Source organism: Falco cherrug, chromosome 2 (genome assembly GCF_023634085.1).
Source record: "Falco cherrug isolate bFalChe1 chromosome 2, bFalChe1.pri, whole genome shotgun sequence".
Lineage (NCBI taxonomy): Eukaryota > Metazoa > Chordata > Aves > Falconiformes > Falconidae > Falco > Falco cherrug.
In genome coordinates, this window is record NC_073698.1 from 27,815,810 (window position 1) to 27,838,676 (window position 22,867).

General features: G+C 38.8%; 1 protein-coding gene across 1 annotated transcript in view; it reads right to left on the bottom strand.

Annotated features, from left to right (window-relative positions):
- TRPC4 (transient receptor potential cation channel subfamily C member 4) overlaps positions 1-22,867 on the bottom strand; it is a 162,107-nt gene that overhangs the window by 25,190 nt on the left and 114,050 nt on the right. Inside the window, exons 4-5 of the mRNA XM_014286041.3 lie at positions 16,825-17,161; positions 790-929 (exon numbers count right to left, since the gene is read on the bottom strand). Coding sequence (XP_014141516.1) covers positions 790-929; positions 16,825-17,161 — 477 coding nt within the window. The remainder of the gene's footprint in view (positions 1-789; positions 930-16,824; positions 17,162-22,867) is intronic.

Here is a 22,867-nt window from a genome sequence, read left to right on the forward strand (position 1 = left end):
AGTTTCCTTTCAGATGTGGTTTCCTTGTCCTTGAGACCATTGTTATGATTAAAATCTTTCATTTTATAAGGAATTTCTATCATGTTATGGATTGATGTTGAATACATACAAAAATGCAATATGTTCCATAGCTTTGGAAAGGAGGGCTATTTTTCTGGAAGATACTTCAAACAGTGGGAATATAAAATCATTCATAAGAAGTCCATGAAAAGGATGAGAAAATGAACATAACCAGCCTCAAGTGACTATCTTATTCCTTCCAGCTTTACTTGTTCATGTTGCACTTATCAGAAATTTTCAACACAAATTAAAACTTTGCTCTTTACACACATACACCACCACCACCACCACCACTACCACCCCCAATTTTAAGTATATGTATTTTTTTGTAGTCCTGTCTGGAAGTTTTGCATGGTGTGTAAACTTGTCTTAGAGGTAATTATTTTTTTACTGATAAATACACAAAGACTAATTCAAAACATAATTTTGTGCAAACATTATTAAATATTACAAGTGATCTCCCTTTTCCAAGAAAATGACATTATGACTATTCATGATCAAATAACAAAAGATTGTGTAGTCCCAGAACAAAAAAAAAAAATTATAAATCACAATGTTTTGTTCATTCTTATCCTGGTCTAGTTTCTTGTCATATCTGGAGAAGATTCAATGAGCACATCATACATCTCTTGCATTGCTAAGCCTGAGAACCTCCAAATACAGAAGAAAGTTTGAAGAAGCCTGATTTGTCTTAAATATTCTACTGATTTTTTTTTTTTTAAAGTTTACCTTTGAAAATGCAACAATTTTCAAAGAGATTGTTGCTAAGTACAAGGAGTTCATTACAAAATCCATGAGGTTCCACCAATCATGAATGTAGTCCTGTAGTCCACCATCCCACATCTGTTTAATTTCACCCCAGATAAAACCTGTAAATAGAACATAATTCATTAAGCATGTATATTAAATAAAAAAGGCTGTGAGTATTCTAGACACTTATCTCACAACAGATTGATTCTCCTGACATTAATTATAAAGGGAAGGTGGGTAAGTGCTCAAAATTACACATCTAGTTAGGTGAAATTCTATCTTCCCATTAATGTTTCCAGAATTAATTTGTCAGGCAAAACAAAACAAAAAAATCATCTGCTTGTACAAGGGCAATTTCTTGCGCTTTCTCCAATCTCTTTCCCCATTGTATTCTAATAAGTACAAAAAGGGTCCTAAACCCAGTCACCACTGCCAGCTCTGTCCTTGGTATCTGCTGCAATATAATTAAAACTGGAAAATCTATGACAGCAGGAGTCAATCCAACACATTAATTTATTTCAGTTGGAACCCATACAATACGGAAGAGAATTTCTATTGTTATTGTCCATGCTGAACTGAAGTGTCCCTTTTCCATCAGAAAGAGTAGTGTCTCCAGCAGAATATTTTCCTTTGGGACATGAAGGAATGAAAACTATTTTCAAGTGTGCAGAGCACACATTGCACTGGACACAAAGTGTTTACAGAAGTATTCAGTCCCAGTGGGAAATTTTGCAAGTTGTCTGACATGAACTTGGTGCAACAGCTCCAGAGACAACTGTGTGGAGACTGTGATGCTATAAACATTAATAGTTCTCTGAAGAAGATACTCCACACTATTGTATAATATGGTATCATAAAACAATATGGAACACTTAGATGCATATTTCATATTATTCCCTACAGAGCTTTTTTGATCACAATATGAACAGAGCTTTTAATTTTTTACAGTTAATTATTTTCTTAAAGGAATTTTTTACTGTTGTGCTCATTAAAGGGACAAAATTCACCACAACAACCCAGTCTCTCACATAGAGTTGTTGAGATACATTTAATTCAACATTGCTTTTCTCCACCTGCTTATCACATGCTCCTTTAGAAAATGTTGAACAGATTTTGTGCAGGGGTCTATAGAGGGTCCCTATAGGGACCTGCATTACTCTAGTCAGGGCTAAATTCACCTTGAACCTTAACATTTTGTCTCAATGGTCTTCTAGTTGACTGCAGGAAAACCTGTGTCTTCTCTCAAACATGATCCCTGAAAAGTGATTCCTGGTCTATTTTTGTTCAAGCCAGGTAGGTTTTTGAGTTATTTGGAAGGCAGGAGGGGTATAGATGGGAGGAGTACAATTTCATTTTGTAGTGGTTTGGCTTGAGTCTTTCTGTCTCCTGATTGCTTTCAAAAGGAAAGGTTCCCTTTCTCACTACCTTCTCCCCATCAAATCTCAGCCACAAGTTCCTGTCTTGTTTCTGTGTGTCATCATCAGTAATCACAAGCCTTAGGAGTACCTGAATCATCTGATCGGTCCAGCAACTTATTTTCATAGGGTTCATTTTCAACTATGCCCCCATCACTATTTCAGCATTCTGCAGAGCTCGGGGAACACATTCTGAGAAAGGACCATGATGCGAACATGTAGACAGGAAAGTGATATACACCCATTTTAGTATCTACAATAGCCTAGACAGGCTGACTGCAACTCTGTGTTTAGGTTATCAGATGAAACTAATACACAAAATATAGCACTGTTAAGAAACTAACATGTATTTTCAAGCTGCAATCAATTCTGATGAGAAACAGTAAGAAAATCGTGGAACATTATTGCGTGGCAGGGGTCAATATCCACTAACAGCACCCACTGCTGCTGCTAACTGCCCAAGCACCACCACAAAGGGAACACAGCTTCACAGGGCTACTAGGCAAGCTCCTAAAAGCCTGCCCATTTCAGCCTGTGAAATGACTCATCTACTTACTCTTCAAGAGCTGGTTGCTCCTAACACACAGTATGAACATGATGACAGCAGTCTGGCTCCCACTTCCCACCACAGTCCCATCCAACCTTCAACACACAGCCCGTGTACTTGCAAATATCCCTGCTTGCTCTTCCGCTATGTTTTAGGCATAACATGTTAAACATCACCAGGTTATAAAAGCAGCTGGTTTGGGGGCTGCAATATACCCCTCACGTTTCAGACACTGCTCTGAGTCACCCTTGCTCCACTTGCAGAACAGCACACACAAATCACTATTGTGCTGCAGGAGCCTGAGGAGACTTGGCTCCAGGCTCAGAGGAGACCTGGAGCCAACGGCTGTGTAATATGGATATGGCCCCTAAGCCTCAGTGTTAGAGAACAATTCCTTGTTGGTTTTTTTTTTGTTTATTTAATAATACAGATGTAGCCCCAGGATCCTGACATTGGGAATGCTGCTGTGGCACAGAAAGCAGGCAGTTGCATTGATGGAAGATGCTCGAAGAAAAAGGCTTAAATATAAATTATTTTGTAATTCACCAAGTTAAGCATTTGCTTTAAAATATGCTTTAAAAACAGAGCAGAAATAGGTTGGGATGATTATTAAGATGAAGGTTTAAGTGAGAGCGTGCAGGTTCAGTAAAGTCTTCTGCTGAGATATTCTCCATGATTCACAACCAGGCAAAGATGTGAACTGACACAAACACAACAGGGCTGTTCTCTGTAAGACTGTTCCTCAGCATCATATGCTTTGATAGCATTACCTAAAATACAATAGAACTATGCACAGATTTAAAAAGAAATGCTGACTAATGCTGCTGCATTTGATCTGTTTTGTGACTGAAAAGCTAGACTGTTTTTCCAAGTATTTCCTGGGCTTTAGAAGATGAAGTGTGATTGTAAAGTTGACACTAACAGAAATACCGACCTATTATAGAATAGTGGAAAAGAGTATATAGCCTTTGTAAATTTGATCATTTTGAATTAGAAACACAACTAATCCAAACTACCAACAAAGTTGAAGTCATTTGGCTGCTGAAAGTTCTGAGTATACTTTGACGTCATAACGATGGTGTTTCTAAATTTTTTCTTGGTTCAAGACAACTTTTATGTTCAGCCTGATGCAGGACTTAATCTTTTCGAGCAAATGATAATGGAAAACTGGAAGTACTACATGTTTTTTTGGCTGGAGATGTGACAGTTCAATCTTTTTTTGCCAGCCAAAGAATCTAAGTGCTAACTCTCTATACAAATACAGTTACTGAGATCTGATGGGGCTCCAGGAAACTTGAAACTAGGCTGACTGATGGATGCTATGTTTATGACAGACACAGAGTCCATGTATGCTACACAGGCTTTCCAGACATGTCTTTTTGAAGGCAGATCTTTGAAGGTACAAAGTCCTAATGTTGATAGCTATAAACCACAACTTCAGGGCAATCTCACCATGAAAGCTGAGATCAGAGTCTTTGCAGGCACCAGATCTCTATGGCTAGGTTTACTGAGGGGTGCTCAATTGGAGCAGCGAATGCTGGAAGAACAGGGATCTCTGGAGTTCTGTAAATCCTCCCAAGTGTGCCTGAAGGGTTATCCTATAAAAGTGTACTCTGAATCCCAGAGCCTTTCTGCAAAGCTGAAGACTCCTCTAAGGCCTGGTCAGTTTACTTGATGGAGCTATTCTGAGCCATGAGAGATTCCCAGTTGTTCTGTTTAGAATTAACTTATGGTCACTCATCCAGAGGTCTTAAAATCTTGTTGTAGATCATAATTATATCTTTTTGCAAGAAGGAAGGGTCAGGGGGGGAAGAAGTCAGTCAGCTTTTATCTTCACAGGGTCTGGTACCATATGCCAATTTTGTTCTGTTACATTCACTGGGAGAATGAGGAAAAGACTAAGAAAATCTCTTTATATGCATACTTTTTTAAAAACATTTTCTCTGTGACCTTGCACACTTCCCTGTTCTATTTAGAAGATTTATGGATAGCTGGACACAACCTGGCTTTATTGTCTAAGGAGACTTTTGGGCAATTCCAAAACAGAACCTGACATAGAAGACATGCAGCAATAAGACCGTCTAATAGTTGCGTTATTACAGGTAGGAAAGAGATCTAGAGTCCAGGTATTGCGTGTTATTAATGTGCCAAAGCAGTAACGTTATCACATGGTGACAGAGCTCATGTCAGAGCTATGTGCTCAGCAGCAAGAAAGATGATGTCTCAGCAAAGCAGAAGGGACACCACCAGCCTGCACACAGGTGCTAGGGAAAAACTGCTAAGAGGAGCCAGCTAAATAGAAAGAGTAGATCTAAAAGCAAGAGTAGACAGTCAGATTGCAGATAATTGTCTAAAGCTCTCTTTTAACTTCCAGAGAGACAACAAGCATCTCCAAGGCAATAATCCTGTCATCTGCAGGTGGGTCAATCTTCCCATTGACTGCAAAGTGAGCCATGGAGGATTAGGCTGATTTAAAACAGATCTCTAATTTCCAGGTGCCTGTATTTAGCTGAAATAGTTCCACCCAGAGCAGATGTCACTGTTTTACCTGGATAATCTTTGTTATATTCTGGTTGTCTGTTTGTTCCAACTGTGTCTTTCCTATCTCTCCACACCAGTTAGATTTTTATACCTGCCTCTTATACCTGTTCCTCATCAACCTGCTTTTATGATTTATTGCCACTTACAAGGAGATTATCAACGTTATGCAGCTTTTCCATCTCATTAATCAAGGACTTAAATTGGAAAGTTGAAGGTAAGACTTTCAAGCATTTGTTGCATTGTTTATAACTAGATACTGGAGCAGTAAAAGAAAATAGCACGGATATTTTTAAACAGGCTGAGATGATAGAAACAAATTTCATTAAACACCCTGTGGTTTTAATGGAATGAAACAAGATGTAAATTCAGGGCAGGAATCCCACAGACCACATGAGGCCCTGGGAATAACAGACACCATGGAGAGGTTTCACACAGCACTGTGAAGTATTATACATGCAAGCTGATCAATGCAACCATTTGACTGAAGTCAAGTTTGCCTGATGGAAAAAAGGGACTAAAATATATCAGATAAATATGGGGGGTGGGGGGGGGTGGGGGTGGGGGGGTGGAATAATCTGTATGGTAAATATATTTTCTTTCTTGCAGTAAACAGTTCTGAACATTGATGAAAAAAGTTCTTTCTTCTAAAATAAACCCTACATATTGTAACAATAAATTTTACCCAAGCAAGAAAACAGACAGAAACTAAAATGCTTCTTATTGAAGAACAAAAGGTGCTGAAATAAAATAAGAATTTTCTTAGAAAAAAAACATCTTTCATTAAAGTTACCTCATAACACTTTTAAAAAATCCTTAAGAACTGAGTAATGGGTATCACATACTACATATGATCAATGTGTAGATTTTTATATCTGTAGATAAATCAATACATATGCACTGATAGGACTAGCTTTTATTTTATGTACTTACCTATAGACTTAGATTTTGAAGCTGTACTTCTAGTCTTGAAATCTTTGGATATTAGACATTGAGATACTGTTTAAAAAATGTGGACATACTTATTCTGTTCATAAAGACTCCACTGGCAAACATTGGAAACATTGGGACTTTGACAAGGTCCAGCAGCTCAATACTCTTATGAGTTTTCTGTCCCTTTGGATAAAGCCTTGGGATAGATACAGTATCTTTTTGTGCAGGTTGGCAGGTAACTTTAAGATGTAAAAATCTTGGACTGACCCTTTACCAATTTGCAGCTACCTAGATCTGTAATTTTATTCCTAAGCAACGTCTCTCATTTCCATGCAAAAGAAACAAACAATAAATAAATAAATCCCTTATAAATTCCATTTAAAGGTGTATAAATCTTTCAGAGAAAAAAAAAAAAAGAGACACATCTTGCCTAAATTTGGATGTTGTACTGAATCTTGAGCAACCACAAAAATAATTTTCCAGAAACTTTGGAACTTCACAAAAACATTATGCCATCTCCACAACACTGCCTTTTGTTGTTTATAATTATGGTTAAAGTCTCACTGTAAATAATAATTTTGAGATTTGTCAAAGAAAGATATGAAAGTCAGTACCCTGAGCTATTTTTGTTTTTTAAAAGATTTGTGGATCCCTAGCTAATTTTGGCCTTACCTTTCCCACAAAAGGTTAGTTCCCCTGTGCTATTTTTGTTCCTTACCACTAAGTGATGGGAAGCAAGAGGTTCCTCAGGGCAAATCTCTGCATGCCAAGTTAAACAACAACCTTTTAGTATGTTTCTTGGAGAACATATTTTCACTGGACTGTGAAACCATTTAACTGACAAACTCAGCTTTGCTCTACTATGCTATCTAGAGTTCTTCACAGATCCAACAAGAAGTGAGACAAGCTGCTAATACAGCTCTCTGAGGCAAAGTTAAGTCATTCCAGGGAATTCAGTAAGCATTGATAAAGCCTGAAATATCTCTTTTGTTTTACACCTGGGCTGATGAACTGATCTCTGCTGAAGGTATATGAAGGTAACAAGAAGAACAAAGAGGCATCCTGGCATAAATCAGGGGCTCCGAATCTCTGGGGCATATTTTGTTAACAGAAGACAGCCATTTCAAAGGAACATGGACAAAACCAAACACACGCCTTCTGCTTTCCCATGGAGACAGGGAAATATCTGTTTGGGAAAGGAACTGTGCACAGTGTCCGCGTCCTGTGTCAGGTCAGGCAAAGAGTTGGGAATGACATGGCCAAGGGCACAATCTATGTCCCAGCTCTCTTCCCAATATGGTTATACTCAAGCAAGCTGAGTCTGGGAATTGCTGGTTTGAATTATCTGTGCACACAACTTAACACTGAGACTACTTAGTATTTAACCTCAATTCACTCTTTATCTTCACTTTCTTATCTGTACAATTGAACTTAACTCCTTCCCTCACAGAAGCAGTGAAGATGAGTTTAGTAATGCCTCTGAAGTGCAGTGAAAAGGTAATGAACAATGCAAGGATTATAGAGCATGTGAGTCTTTTGGATGAACTATACTCTATCAGAACTCAGAGTATTCAGGACCAGAAGTGAATTCACTCTTGTGTTCAAGGAAAAGCATAATTTCTAAGAAACAGTGACCATCAGCAATGAAACTGGTCTAGGCGTAGCATTATGAACTATGGCGTTATATATGTATTTCACCCGCTGTGGAATGTCAGGTGCAAACAGTTTGGACAGTCAGCATTGAATAGTCCCTCAAATATTTATGGCTTAGTTTCATCACCTAGTCCAATAGCATCAGATTGTTCAGTTCCTTCAGAATTTATGCAGTAAGGCATCCACGTAAGTGGGATAGCTGTTCCCTTAACCCAGTATCTTTAGAAGGGACAGTAGCCAGTATTCTTAGACCACACACTTTCTTTCATAACTTGAACAGCAAGAAGTCTGACTTGCATAGTACTCCTATAAATGCTAAAAGCTAATATATTTAAATAGTAGTTAATTATATTTTTTTTTAAGCACTCTTTTGAATTTCCTTTGGAAAATGTCCTGAAATGCAAATGAATTGCAGTTCATTGTCATAGTGGAAGATTAAAGGAGACTTAATTTACTACATCTATATTAACATTATGGGCCCTTTTTCTTCTATTTTATTGCCTCTGTAAAATAGGGTTTGGGTAATGAATAGGAGTATAAGCCAAGAAAAAATGTTTACTGTCCTGGAGTGTATGCAAAAATAAATTGTAACCCTGGATTGACTGTTATATTCAATATGAGTTGGCTAGTAGGGTTGATAAAGTTCAAATTAATCAAAGATGCTCATCCAAACCATTTCAGGTTTGTGCATTTAAGTCTTCCACACCAATGGACTGTAGACAGCGATGTGTAGTTGTCATGATCTAGAGAAACAAGAAAGATATTGTATTTTTTTAATGTATCATGTGCTTAAACAGAAGTTTCTAGCATCATTTTAGACACCCTATGTATCCAAGCTGGCCACCTCATGCATTGCCAAAAGAGGTACAGGTTTCCTTTAGAGTATTTATCATAGGAAAACAACCTCTCTGTAAGTATATACTACTTAAAAAATAGGACAAGGTGTCTCTTTGTAGGCACCTGAGTTGCTTTCGTTATGTTTACTTTGATTTAACCTCCTAATTCATAAAACCAAACCTGCTAAATGCCTGAGTTTTGTGTAAGGAGCTATGTACAGGTACCTATATATTGGAGGCAGAGTACAGAAATTCTGCACATTTCTGCTTTTGAACTCTGCTCTACAGTAATGACAATGCACTAAAGTAGACAGAAATTTAGCCAGCCAAAAGTATTGGTCTATTCTCTCAGGTACTTTTGCATAAGAGCCTATAAATCTTTTTAAAGAAAAAGTATATCCTCATGTACTGCTTGTAAATCCCTATTAAGCTCAAGAGGTTAACATGAGGAGTGGAGCATACATAATTTTACTCATTATCCTTTAATCCCCACAGCTTCATTGGAACTCTTTGTGGCATATATTTATCAAAATTGATCTAATACATAAAACAGTTTCTTGCTTTCACAAAAATATTGTGGAGAGGGTAAGGAGCAAGGCTTATACCCTATCTATTACCACAGTCAGTCTTAATTTATAAAGTAATATGTATCCAACATGTACGGGACTGCAATCTAATATTAAAGTGTTGTATCTCCAAACATCTGCATGGCCCTTATCTTTGCCAGCACTTACAATATTGTCTCAGTGTTGCTAGAATAATATAGTGAAGACAGTCTTACCAGGTAGTTAATAGTATAAAATACAGTTTTCAAGCATGCACGGCTTAGATCCATAAAGGGATACAAGACTTGCAGGCACAATAAATTAATGTAGAGCTTGTCTATGAAACACAGAAAGGTCTTTACAGCATTGCTCAAAAGCTCCAAGTCCTGCACAGACCAGCTTGGCACCATACATACAGCAATAGGCAAGGGCAGAAGTGGATATTTAGGGATGTAGAAAACTGCTCATCCCCTTCTCTCCTATTAACATAAGGAGTTGAGCATCTTAATACTGAGGATTTAAACTTCATATTTGGGAGCCCAGTCCTGTAAAGGGGTTTAGTCATTGAAATATTCAGTGACTCAATGTCTAAATTAAGTATGCAGTACTGAAAGTAAAATTCACCATGCAAGAGACCTGAATACCCCATAAATTGTATTTTATGCTCACTTTGAGTTTCAAGTGCCTAGCTGAGGTGCACAGCCTATGAATACTGAGTACTAAGACCACCCAGACAAGAGGAACTGCAGGAACTGGAAAGAGGAACGAGTCTCAAACACCGCGTATCACCAGCACTAAGATGCGTATCTCAGGGCTTCAGTTAGCTATGAAACTGAGTTTCAGTGTCCAAAACACCTTCCTTTCCTGAAATGCTTAAACTATACCCCCTAAGAGTAGTGTGAATGTTTGGCACTGCAGCTTTACGGATAGAATTCTTGCACAGGGAACAGGAAACCTGCCTTTTATCATCCTGAGGGAAGACTGAACCTCTGTCCCAGGTCAGTACTAGGGTAGGGACAACAGTGTGGGGGTGAAACATTCACCACTCCTGCTAAAAACGGAAGAAAGGGAAACTTAAGGAGGGAGAATTAAAGAAGACAAAAAACCCAACAGGTATCTTTAGCCTCCTTAATCAGGGTGCCTGCCAGGAAGCTAGGCTTTGCACGCCCACTGCAGTCCTTTTCTCTATCCTCAAGCTATATGATTGTAAAATTAAAATTTTACATTTTATTTGAAACGTTTGTTTATGTGAAATATTTGAAAGCTGGAGGAGCAAGCACAATGGTACTCAACTAAAAACAGAACCGAAGTCCAAAGAGTCAGGATCCTGCCAAAACCTGCTTCCATCAGCAAACTATTGTGACTGCAGGAAAACATCTAATTGCATTGGATACTTGTCTATATATATGATTATTTTATATTATCTTGTAAAAGCAGAGTCCTTGTTTGCAGTTTTAAGGCATTGCCTGTGGGAGGGAAGTTTTCCATACCTAATGTAAGTGTAAGTAAAATGAACATTCAGGCAGTCATTGTTAAGGAAGAGAACTCCCTTTATTTTCTGTACTCTATTTAAACACTGTAAAAGGCCAGTAAGGATAGGCAGAGCACTGCTCCACCTAGTCTAAACTGCATCTCATCCTGAATGACTAAGGAAAGGATTTGAAGACAAGATAAATCAAAAGCTTCTAGGTTTGCTAAATTCAAGGGTATCCTTGTCCAGGGTTCACACCTCTGCCCCTGTGACTAGGAGCCACTCGTTAAGGCTGATTGTGACACTGGATGGGATTTAGGAACCAAAGCACAGTCTGTAGCTCCATTTTTGATGGAGACACATTTACAGATTTTTTTTTCAAATTTAGTATAGATTTTTACTAGAATACCCAATAATACATATGGCTACTCATATTTAACTGGAGATTGTGGCACCATTTAAAATGTTTTCACAAAGGAAAAGTCTACTGACTTTTTTATCATACTGACAATAAGATATTTTTCATCTGCTCAGTTTTGCAAATGGCAAGACGATTCTATATTAAATCTTACATTAAAAAAAAGCCACATATCAGCCAACACCACAAATAAGCAAAGAATAAAATACAATCATCTACACAGAAAATGTTCATCTTAAAATATGTAAAACCTGGTAAACCTACAAGTAACTGAGTAAAAGGTCCTATTGCGTCAAGATTCATGCAGTCCTGACAAGAAGTGGCTCTTCTGATGTTTAGATAAATAATTTCATTAATGGGTCCAGTTTTGGGATCCCCAACAGAAAATAGATATTAGCTGACTGAAGTGAAACCGGTGGAAGGCCATCAAGCTGACTGGGGGCTGGACCACATGACGTACAAGAAGAGGCTGAGGGAGCTGAATCTGTTCAGCCTCGAAAAGAGAACATTAATGGGGGGATATTACTGCTGTAATTCACTAACAAAATCGTTGCTGACAAATAATTGGAGTCAGACTTGTCCTAGAGGTGCACATTGGAAGGACAAGAGGTAATGTTGTGGCATGGGATATTACAGCTTATACCAGGAAAAATGTTTACCAGTTGCTAGACACAGGCACAGGTTGATGAGAGGTGGTGGAATATTGGTCCCTGGAGAAAATTCAAGATTTGACTGGACAAGAATCTTAGCAATCTGATCTGTCTTTGCAGTTAGCCCATGTAGAGAAGTTGTTTGGACTAGATGGCGTTGACTGGTCATGATGTGCACTATCCTTCTTTATGACTGAAGTTGTGTTCCAGCTTTGTCTGGGATAATTTTTCTCTTCCGCACTTTATTTGTCACTACTGGTTATGTACTGGTTCAGCTCAATGGCCATAATATCCTTTATATCTGCTCCCTGGAACATGTTGATTTGTACCAACTGTTTCGTATTTTACACAACGCTTTCTTGACCAAATTTAGAAGATGATGCACAGTGTACTTGCCACCTCTAAGTTCACTTCATCTGAAGTGTCATGCTGTACCATTGGTTTGGATATACATTGTGCTAAGTACCGACAAGACTGTACACTCCCATACCTCCCACCAGCAGTTTGCTGACCACAAATGCCTGCAGTTTGCACAGTTCCCAAACACCCACATTCTCTATAGATTCACGTACTCCAATAGCATAAACCACCCTGACAGAAAGGATGAGGAACACATTGTTAAAGAGATCCAGTAAGGCTGCATTCCTGCTCCAGGCAGTATTCTGAACAACATAATTACGATGAACATTTAAAGATGTCCATAAAAGAGCAAAAAACTCATCAAAACAAATTTGCCTAAAAATGTTATTTTTGCTGCAGCCACCCTGAAAAACTGGCAGGGAGCTTTTTAACAACATCTACTAAGCACTAAGTTTGTCTGGTTGTTGGCTTTCTACTCTGAATTTCATAGCGTTCCTGGTGAGCCAAATGCCCACCATGAGGACAGTTATCATGGTCGCTGCTAGGTTTTAAGCTAGGGTTTAGGGCAGAACAGGTATGACAAGTCTGTAGGGATCAATATGATCCTTAGGTGAGCTGCAGCCAAAACACACAGAGGGTGAGGCTGGGTCTGATCTGATTTCCCCTTTGCATCACTGTTATGCTCAGAGGGAGGCCACTCAGCAGCTGGATGGGGAATTTGATGATGGAAAATATTGTTCTTCCTCACTTTTTTCCACAAGATGGGATTCTTGTTTTTCCTGTCCTTTTTTTCAGTGGTGATGGATTCTCAAGTTTAGGAAACAGGCCTGTTTCTGCAGTGTGAAGTATCTGGCATGCCTGGGAGACCTGAATCAATAGCTAACAAGAACAAAATTAATTTTTCCTACCAGTAAAAGCTTGTTCTTATTTGCTTAAATGAAAAGAAAGGAGGTTCTGACTCTTCTTACCAAAAGATTTCTCCACAATTGCTTCTTAAAGCTGTAACATTAGCCTTGTTATACTGACTTCTTGTTCCACAGATAATCACCGCATACTGTAACACCACTTGTGTAATCATCTAATCATGTAAAAGACAAAATTAATACAGAAGTTTCCTTAAGAGACTTTTTAAATGTAAAATCGATAGTCTCCATGGAAATGTAGCCCAATACAGTTTTTTCCTCTGAGCCTCCTACTCTAGTGACACTTTTAATATGTTCTAATTATGCACATTCAGCCTTCTATTACGTAGTAGTAGGCAAATGCTAATTACTATTTGATCGTTGGAGCACCTAGATTGTTACAGACCATGTTGAAACTTTTAAAGTTTTATGAAATTCATGTTGATGAGAAGCCTGGAAAGGAAAGCTGCTCTTCCTGCCTTCATTTTAAGGGAGATAACTCTTAAATTGAAAACCGACTGCAGAGCTATTTGAATTAAGAGGATGACAAATAATAAATTCTATTGTTTAAAATGTTAATAGTTTTGACATGCTCCTCCAGGATAACCTTTGCTCTGGGGAAAGGGTTTACTTGGTCATGTTTCCAATTTCAGAGAAAAATTACAACACTAAAGCCACAGTAGTTTTGTCTCAGATATCCATGTTTTTCATCGACATCCAGAAAATGCAAAGATATACCTATGTACTTCAGATTTAGGCTCACCTGTGTAATTCAAGAGTGAAGCATTTACTCTTTTTAAGGATACTGCATAAGTGTATAGTTTGAAGAGATGAGATGACAGACTAAATTGTCACCTGGAAACTAACTTTCCTTATAGACAAGGACTAAATAAAATTGTTTAGTTTATTAAAAGATTACTAGGCCACAGTTTGTATGTATATGAATATGAAAACTAGGTTCTGCCTTGGAATAACTTCATTTTAGAAAAAAAAAAAAGTGGGAATAGACGTGTTCATCATATGCTGTGAGGCGTTATGTCCTGTGGAGATGTGTGTCTGTATCCTTCAATGACAGGCAGAACTTGGGTCCCTAATGAATTGCTTGAGATTACGATGAGTGAATCTGGGGCCTTACTATTTGGATGGGCTAAGGCACTGCAGCAACCACAGTCCTGAAAGCTGAATCCAGCAAGCCTGAAACTGGAACTAGAGGAAACCACTAGTTACGAACTACTTAGACATTAGTGTATAAAATACATAGGTTTAGATGCAAGAGATTTTGGAAGGCACAGTTTCTCTGAAGATTACAGTCTAGATTAACCATAACCTATTTGACCACATGGTGTCTAACTACTGATCTCTATTCATGCTCATGAATACCTGTTTATGCAAGCAGTTCCCTTGACTTAAGCTGTACTGCTTGCAGAAGTAGGGTTTATTCAGCACAGACAGTACTGGCATTATCTGGCCATATACTTCAAATATTAATGCTGCTTTTAAAAATTATAGTCATCTTGACAGTCATAATTATCAGGGTCAATGGCTTCTTCAAACAAGTATTTTGGGATGATGAGTTACTTAACCCCTTTCCTAAGTAAACAACAGTGTCAGAGGTTGAGGGAAATGGAGATTCTTCCTCTTCCCACTGCATGTTTTCTGGAGAGGAGTTAGTCACCACAATTTTAGAACTGCCTTTAGCTGAAACTGTTATCTCTTGCCCCTCTCAAATTGTGCCTTTTTCTCTGGGCTTTAATTTCTTTCTTCAAAAAGACAGGTTAATAATAAACCCCACTTTGGCATGTCAAGGTCTATGTGACAGCTATGCATTTGTTCTTGGCATCCTTCAGCCTCATGATACTGTGAAAACTGGACAGACACTGAACACCTGCTATTTTGGAAGGCCAGACAGAAAATGTACTAATATCTCCTTTGGGCATGGGACAGCACAGAAGAGCCCCTTGCTTCCCTTCAGCATTGCAGCATTTATTTCTAAGGAACTAATGTATCAAAGTAATCAGTTTTATATTGGTTTCTGATTTCTTGAGGGTACAAAACTGGGAAAATTTACTGGAGGAAATTTTTTTAAATATTTATATGTGAATCTCACCCACTGAAGTTAGTCTGACTCGTCTGTAGGAAATGTCGTTTTAAGCAGCCCACCAGATTGATTACTTCCTTTGCAATAACACTAGGTATTGGCTTTTTCATAACAGTAGCAATATCTACCCAGCAAAGGATAGCACATCTTACAGTGAAGGCTGATGATGAGGTCTCTTTTATGCTGTGCTATCATGGGGGAAATCTCAGAAAGCAGTTAATCTGTGGAAGCCAGGTCCTTCTGAGAGGTTCCCAACAAGTGAGTGTACACAGGGTTTTCAGTCACGCATGCTTGTTTTCTTAAGTGAAAGGCAGATGTAACCATGCCTCCTGCTTCCCCCAGTGCTCTACCAAGGAACATACAGAGGAAAAGCCACTGACTCATTCTTCTCTGGAGTATTAGGCACTGCTAATTAGTGTACTATAAATTCAACACTGCATTGTAAATTGTACACGATCGATTATACCAAAAGCCTTGTTAGTTTGGTTGCTCTAAAAAAAGCCAGGTGTTTGGGAAAAGTTGAAAAAGCAAAGAGAAACAGAATCTTAACAGAGAAGTAACAGTATCAAAGCCTGACCAAAACATTTCAGAAAAGTTTGTGCATTAACTTGTCTAGGTGGTGACAATTTAAATTATCAAACTTAAATTCTTGCAGTTAAGGCTACTAAGTCCCTCCTCCTACAATTTCATTTCAGTCAAGACCAAGTATATTTGGCTTGACTTGGTCCAACTTGTATTGGTTCCTAAAACAGGAGACAGGAAAGAGACCATGGCACACCAAGAGACACACCATCTAGCAGGGTAGATGTGCAAAGGCAGGGAGCACCTAGGATGGTCCACTATGACCAGCCTGAGCAATCACACAGGAAGACATTCAAGGCCAACATGGCCCACACAAAGTAGGCTTTCAGTAATCCCAGACTGAAATTTTTGTTAACTATCAGGACAGAATGTTAATCTTTTCTTCCATTTTAAAAGTGCTGGGGGATTTTCCTGCATCCGTACTTACATCCATATTCTGATGTAAAATATTTTGTTTGAAGTTGACTGAAAAGTTCACATCAATGGTTTTGCATCGAAAAAATACTCTGCGTGTGTATTTTAATGAAAATACTCAAAAATCCTGGTCAGCTCTATTTGCAATAGGTGGATCTGTCATATTAGAAAGAAGCATACTTTAGGTAACTAAGGTTAGTGATAACGCTCCAGAAATGACACTTTGTTTCATTCTAATACATGAAAAATCATTATTGTGGCAAAGGGACCCTTTTTTAGAAGTAGACTAACAAACAGAAAAAATGGACTCTTAGAAGAACCAGAACAATTTCTGGCCTGGAGAAAATAGATATCAAAAAGAATATCAACATATATGTTTCAAGGCACTGCTTACTCAAAGGAAGGAACCCCCAATTGCTTTTTTTTTTGGCTCACTGTAATACAACAGGTGGTGACACTTTGGATTTTTAAACTCTTCCCAAGTTGTGTACTACTCTTGCTAGGTATTGCAGAAGATGGACTATTTGCCTGTTTTGGTAGGTCAGTGACTCATGACAGAACTCTCTACTGTATCTTCCTGATCCAGGAATGCTTGGCAAAACTGCAGGGGTCAAAACACTTTTGACTGTATTTTCTTTAGTAATACATTTACCCAGGACCCACGGTAATATCATCCACTCGACGATGGTTGGTGGTGGTCCCTGCATGCTCAAGTCTGACCTGTCAATGTGCTGAGAGGCAAGCAACAGCAGGAACAGAAAAGTCAAGTAGGATGCAGTGTGGCAGATAAATTTGATAAATGGCTTTCTGATGAACAGCCCTAATGGGCTTTTGGGAGCTATCAGGTAGCACACAGAGAACACCGGGAAAAGGAGTCCTATCACAACACATGTCAACATTTTCACAGCCCAGTGTCGCCTTCTCCATCCAGGGAACTCGTCGTACCAGCGGGATGCGAGCAGCTGCTGGCAGTTGGGCTGAGCAACAAACTACAGAGAGAAGAAGAAAGGAAGACAGTTAGTTTCTTGTTATCTCTGTAAAGTCATTTCCATGCTATTTAAGTTATGGTAAGTAACTTTTGGCTAGAAATTAAAAAGAAAAATCCACAGCCTGTGCAAGCCCACTCATACTGATAATACCAGTAAGACAGGGCTGGGTCAGCCTGCCCTTCCTTCAATGCAAAAAGTATAGCACAAAGCCATCAAAATTCTCTTTTCACAATAAAGACTGACTTCCCTGTTGGTCGAGTAAACAAGGAGCCAACAGACTGTAAAACACATGCACCTCAAAAGCTGATTTCAAACTGAAAAACAAGTTCACAAATACTTCCATTATTCAACCAGCAACATTTGTGGGGAATTCACAGAACAAGAGATGGAAGTAACTATGAAAAGGAGAAGCATGACTGAGCTCTGTAAACAATGAAAGAACTCCACAGCCATGAAAAGCTATTCTCAGTATGTTCCCTGCTAATTCCCTAAAAATCAGGCTCACGTGCTTTTATACTGACAAAACTCTTACAGATACATTACATAATGCTTGCACAATATGAGCTATGCACGAGCATTCTCCAGTGTTTCACTAATACTTGTTGGGATATATTCCTATACCGTGCAATATTTTATGGTCTGTCTGTTCTCCATGCTGGTATTTGAGTTTTTAAAATATTATTCTAAATATTGAATTGGCACAGCCCCCCCCCCCCCCCCCAATCCAGTAAAATTTAATATTTTTCAGATAGCTTTCTAAAGAAGCTTTAAGTATATTCCAGGGGTTTATGTCCTATTTTTATTTGATCACTTCCCAATGTTTTCTTTTATAAAGGGGACACAGATTAGCAACATGCTAGAATTGATGTAAGAGATAAGGAATAGAAGCAACATATGCATCAAAGAGAACCAGAATTGTTGCATTTTGTTTTTAAAAAAAAAAAAAAAGAAAAAGAAAAAAATAGAGGAGCATTTTCCTTATGTTGTTGTGGTGGGTTGACCTTGGCGTGCCAGGTGCCCATCAAGCCACTTTATCACTCCCTGACATCAGATGGACAGTGGAAAGATAATATAACAAAAGGCTCATGGACTGAGATAAGGATGGGGAGATTACTCGGCTATTACTGTTATAGGCAAAAGATACAAGACTTGGAAAAAAATTATTACCAGAGTAGGCTAATGAGAAATAAAAGCAAATATTAAAATGCCTTCCCCCCCACCCTTCCCTTCTTCTCAGGCTTAACCTCACTCCTCGATTTCTCTATCTCCTTCCCCTTAGTGGTGCAGGGGACAGGCAATGGGCCTGCAGTCAGTCCATCACACACTATCTCTGCTGCTCCTTCCTCCTCAGGGGGAGGCTCCTCACATTCCCCCGCTGCCCCAGCGTAGGATCCCTCCCACAGGAGAAGTCCTCCTCAAACTTCTCCAACATGGGTCCTTCCCATGGGCTGCAGTTCTTCATGAGCTGCTCTGGTGTGGTCCCCAGCCCCACCAACAAACCTGCCCCAGCCCGGGCTCCTCTCCCCGCGGGGCCACAGGCCCTGCCAGGAGTTGCTCCAGCGAGGGCTGCCCACGGGTCACAGCCTCCTTGGGGCATCTGCCTGCTCCAGTGCTGGGTCCTCCATGGGCTACAGTGCACAGCCTGCCTGCCGTGGGCTTCACCATGGGCTGCCAGTGAACCTCTGCTGTGGTGCCTGGAGTGCCCCTGCCCCTGCTGTACTAGCCTGGGGGGCTGCAGCGATGTTGCTCTCACGTATTCTCACTCCTCTGTTCTGGCTGAAGATGTTGGGGTTCTTCCCCCCCCCCCCCCCCCCCCTTCTTAAATACACTATCCCAGAGGCACTACCACCACCACAGATGGGCTCAGTCTTGGCCAGCGGTGGGTCTGTCTTGGAGCTGGCAGGCATTGGCTCTGTGGGACATGGGGGAAGCTTCTAGCAGCTTCTCACAGAAGCTACCTCCACCAAAACATCGCCAGGCAAACCAAATACAGGTACACATATGCATATATAAATACATTGGATTAAATCATTAGCTGAAGACTTAAGAAAGCTATGCAGAAACTTCTTTACTTATTAAATAATAACATTTTTAATTTACACCAAGTAATTTCAGATTTGAACTGTAATCACATGCACCTAGTTTGAGATTTTACTTTAGTTTGATAATACTTATAAATACAGGTGCCAAGTTCCCTTGGGGATGAATAATATGTACCTTCTCAAATAGTTTCCTAAATCATAGGGATTACTACTGGTAAAAAAAAAGAAATACTTAGTTTGGAATGAAACAAGAGTCAGTACACATCTTTCTATATATGTCTGGATCTTGTCAGAAATGTTAACCTGAGCCAACTTCAAACCTGGTGTTTGTTAATGAAATGCCAATGTCCTTAGCAGAGACGTATTTGCTACCATACACCAGTGCTGAAGCTGTCTCTGACTGTTGTGAAAGACAAGAAAATTTACTCATACCATAAGCATCTTGAAAATAGCCTTCAAGAAGAGTAACAGACTGTTCTCTTCCGTTAGGAAAAATGCATTTGCAAGGTTTCAGGGTGTTTGTTTCAAGATAGAAATGTCTGGAATAATACTGTATGCGGTCAGAGCAGATGGTTTCAAAGTTATGTTTTTGCCAGGTTTTTAACAGGGGTCTTCCCACAAAATTTTTCACCTCAGTTTGCTTGGGTAGGCACAGATTAGTGCTTTACTTGACTAGTGAAAAAGTATAACTCATGGACTAATTCCTGAATAAAATATTTTCCTTTCTTTGCCCCAGAGTGTGCCAGATCCATGTTTGTTTCCTCTTCTTCACAATATCTTCCCATTACATACCCTCTCACTTAAAAGTAATCGGTTCCCAAGTCTTTCCTGTGTCCTGTTTCTCAAGACCTTTGGGCTGCTCGCACGGTGTGGAGGACCCAGGTGAAGGAACAATTTCCAGCGGCTAGCAAAGGCTGGGGGTAGATGTAGGGGGCCTACTCCTTGCCAAGCATGGATAAAAAAGAATGAATTTCCCTTGCTGTAATGTGGAGGAAATTAGGTAAAAAAAAAGGGTTTTTTTCCAATGTCCATCACATACTGGGCTGTCCTGGGGCTAGGCAGACCAGAACTAACACAGAGTTACCTCATGCCATGAGCTGATGCTTGTTGACTGCACAATGTGGAGGATGCTCCACAACGGGTGGGCAGTAGCTGCTCAGTTCTAAACCTTAAACAGATAAATATGCAAAACTTTCAGTGTTAATACAGAAAGCGTTTCTGAGCAGGCTTGAAAAATTGTTTCTTGTCTCCTAATACCCATGTAGATTTTGTTGTGTTGTAACTGCATCGCTACGGTACGATGTGTTAAAAGATAAGGATTGCTTTCTGAGGCACAGGAAGTTTTTCAGTAAGTGCAGAAAATCTTCAAATCCCAGGCACCAAAGAGTCAATTTTATAAATTATAATTTTTGAAGAAATTACCTAATACTTTTCTTCAAATTATGACTGTGACAGAACAGTTTTAGCACTGATTAGATCCTCTGACTATAGGAGAAAGCTAATATAGACTATACATTTGATGTGGTTAGAGTTAGGGGGAGCGTGATCAGTAATGTACTTTCAATTACTTACTAGACATAAAACATAAGCAACAACTAATAGTATAGTATGGAGCAAGCATATAAATACTACGTCTGCATTTTAAGAGCTGCATGCATAATGAAGCAGTTCTAGCACTGCAGGCAAAGGTCTAACAGAAACCACAGCACAGTGTCTACAGATGATATAATGCACTTCTGAGAGGTCCAGATACCCAGTTTCATGATGCCATTTTTATCTAACACCACTGTTGGTAGGGTTATTTAACAATGTCCTGAAGCAACAAAAATATCCATCTCTACTCCAGCCTTTTTTTTTTTTTTTTTCAAATGTTCTGAGCTCCATTGGCCATATAACATACAATATGAACCACTCCCTAGTGTCTTCTTCAGACAGCTGTAAAACTACCCTAAATCTCTTGCTGACACTTCTGTTACAGTTACACTTCTCTGCTTCGTTTATCAAGGAATTGTATGACTATTAAAAATGTCCAAATTAGTTTTCACAAATTTGACTACTTGCTCCATTTTTGTGGCTGAGAGATTGTCATCATATGCTGCAAAATACGTTCAGTAATGATACCTACTTTTATTACATTACCTGAATAATGAAGGAATTTCTTGAATGGGGAACAGTTGGGGTACCCTGATGGAAGAATAGTATACTCATTGATGAACATCACAGTCTTGTTCCTTAGTTACCTAGAGAACGGGAGCTTGTTACTACACACTGCATCTCCCTTCTTGTCCTTGTGGACCCATGTCCTCCAGAGGAAATGAGGGGAAGATGTTGTGTACCCACACATCTTGTCTTCACATGGAATAAGTATTTGAGTGCATACAGGAACCGTGAGCAAGGAAATCTTCCTGGGATGCACAGTGTAAATGCCACCTGTGTAGGCTGTCTCAGAGACACTACTCATATGACACATATGGTTACACAGGTCAGGTAAGTTTCATTAATATATTTTATTACTGATCTTGAATTATTACACTTCTTTTTGATTTATCCACTAAAATGTCCTTTGCTCCAGAAAATAAATAAATAAATATCTGGTCATAAGAGATTTATACTCTGTTATAAACCCTTCTATTAGAAAGGAACAGTAGAGGTGGATGGAAAAAAGACATGCATAAAGCCCCAAGAGACTTCCTGTATAAAAAGATGGGATCACATCTGGGATGATCACATAGTAAAGCTAAGTAGACTTACAAGTCCTCTGCTGAACTGGGAGCTAAAAAACATTTTTTAAAAATATATTTTTCACAAATATTTTATGACTATCAGAAATAGAAATACTCTGTGACATTAATTCACTAGTTTTGTATTGTCTATGCCAACATATTTTCACTGCAGTATATTTTTTCTTCCATATTTGGAGATACTACATTCTGAGGTATTCAAAGTATCTTTTTTACTGTCAGTATTATGTTGTATGTTATTTGACTTTGACATTGTCTTCATATAATTAGCAATCAGCAAGTTTATATTTTCACATTACAATGGCTTCCAATAGCTTCCAGCAGTTTGTAATTATGTGAGGGATTTTGCTGTAATGATTATTCATGGTTGCACATCTTTAGCTCCTTCATAGTCTGCCCATCTGAAAATGTTTTGGTATTCATTCTCTTAGCTGTCATGCTGGGAATTGGCTCTTCCCTGAGACTGGTGAAAATCAGAAATTATTCATAGTGCCAGCAAAAATAATCTGGTGTAAGTAATAGCAGAGCCTGATTCTAGTGATATCCAAACATATACATAGCCAGATTTTTGTTTTTACTGCTGATCAAATCTGGTCTTTAGTTTTTCTGTAATACATATCCTTCAGTCAATGGAAACGATGAAGAAATAACACAAGTGATTCTATTGACTATATAAGGTCTTTATAGAAATAATACTTTTATAAAAATAATTCTTTTTATAAATAGTATATCTTCACAATAAGTCAATAGCACAATATTACCTTGAAGTATTTATTTCATTGTATTAGGAAATATGCAGATATCAAAAAAAAGAAACCCCAACCCACTTGTAATAGAGTGCTGTTTTTTATACTCAAAGTAGTTTAACAAAATCTGAGAACCAAATTAAATTCTCATTCTGAGATCAGTGGGTGGTTTAGTCT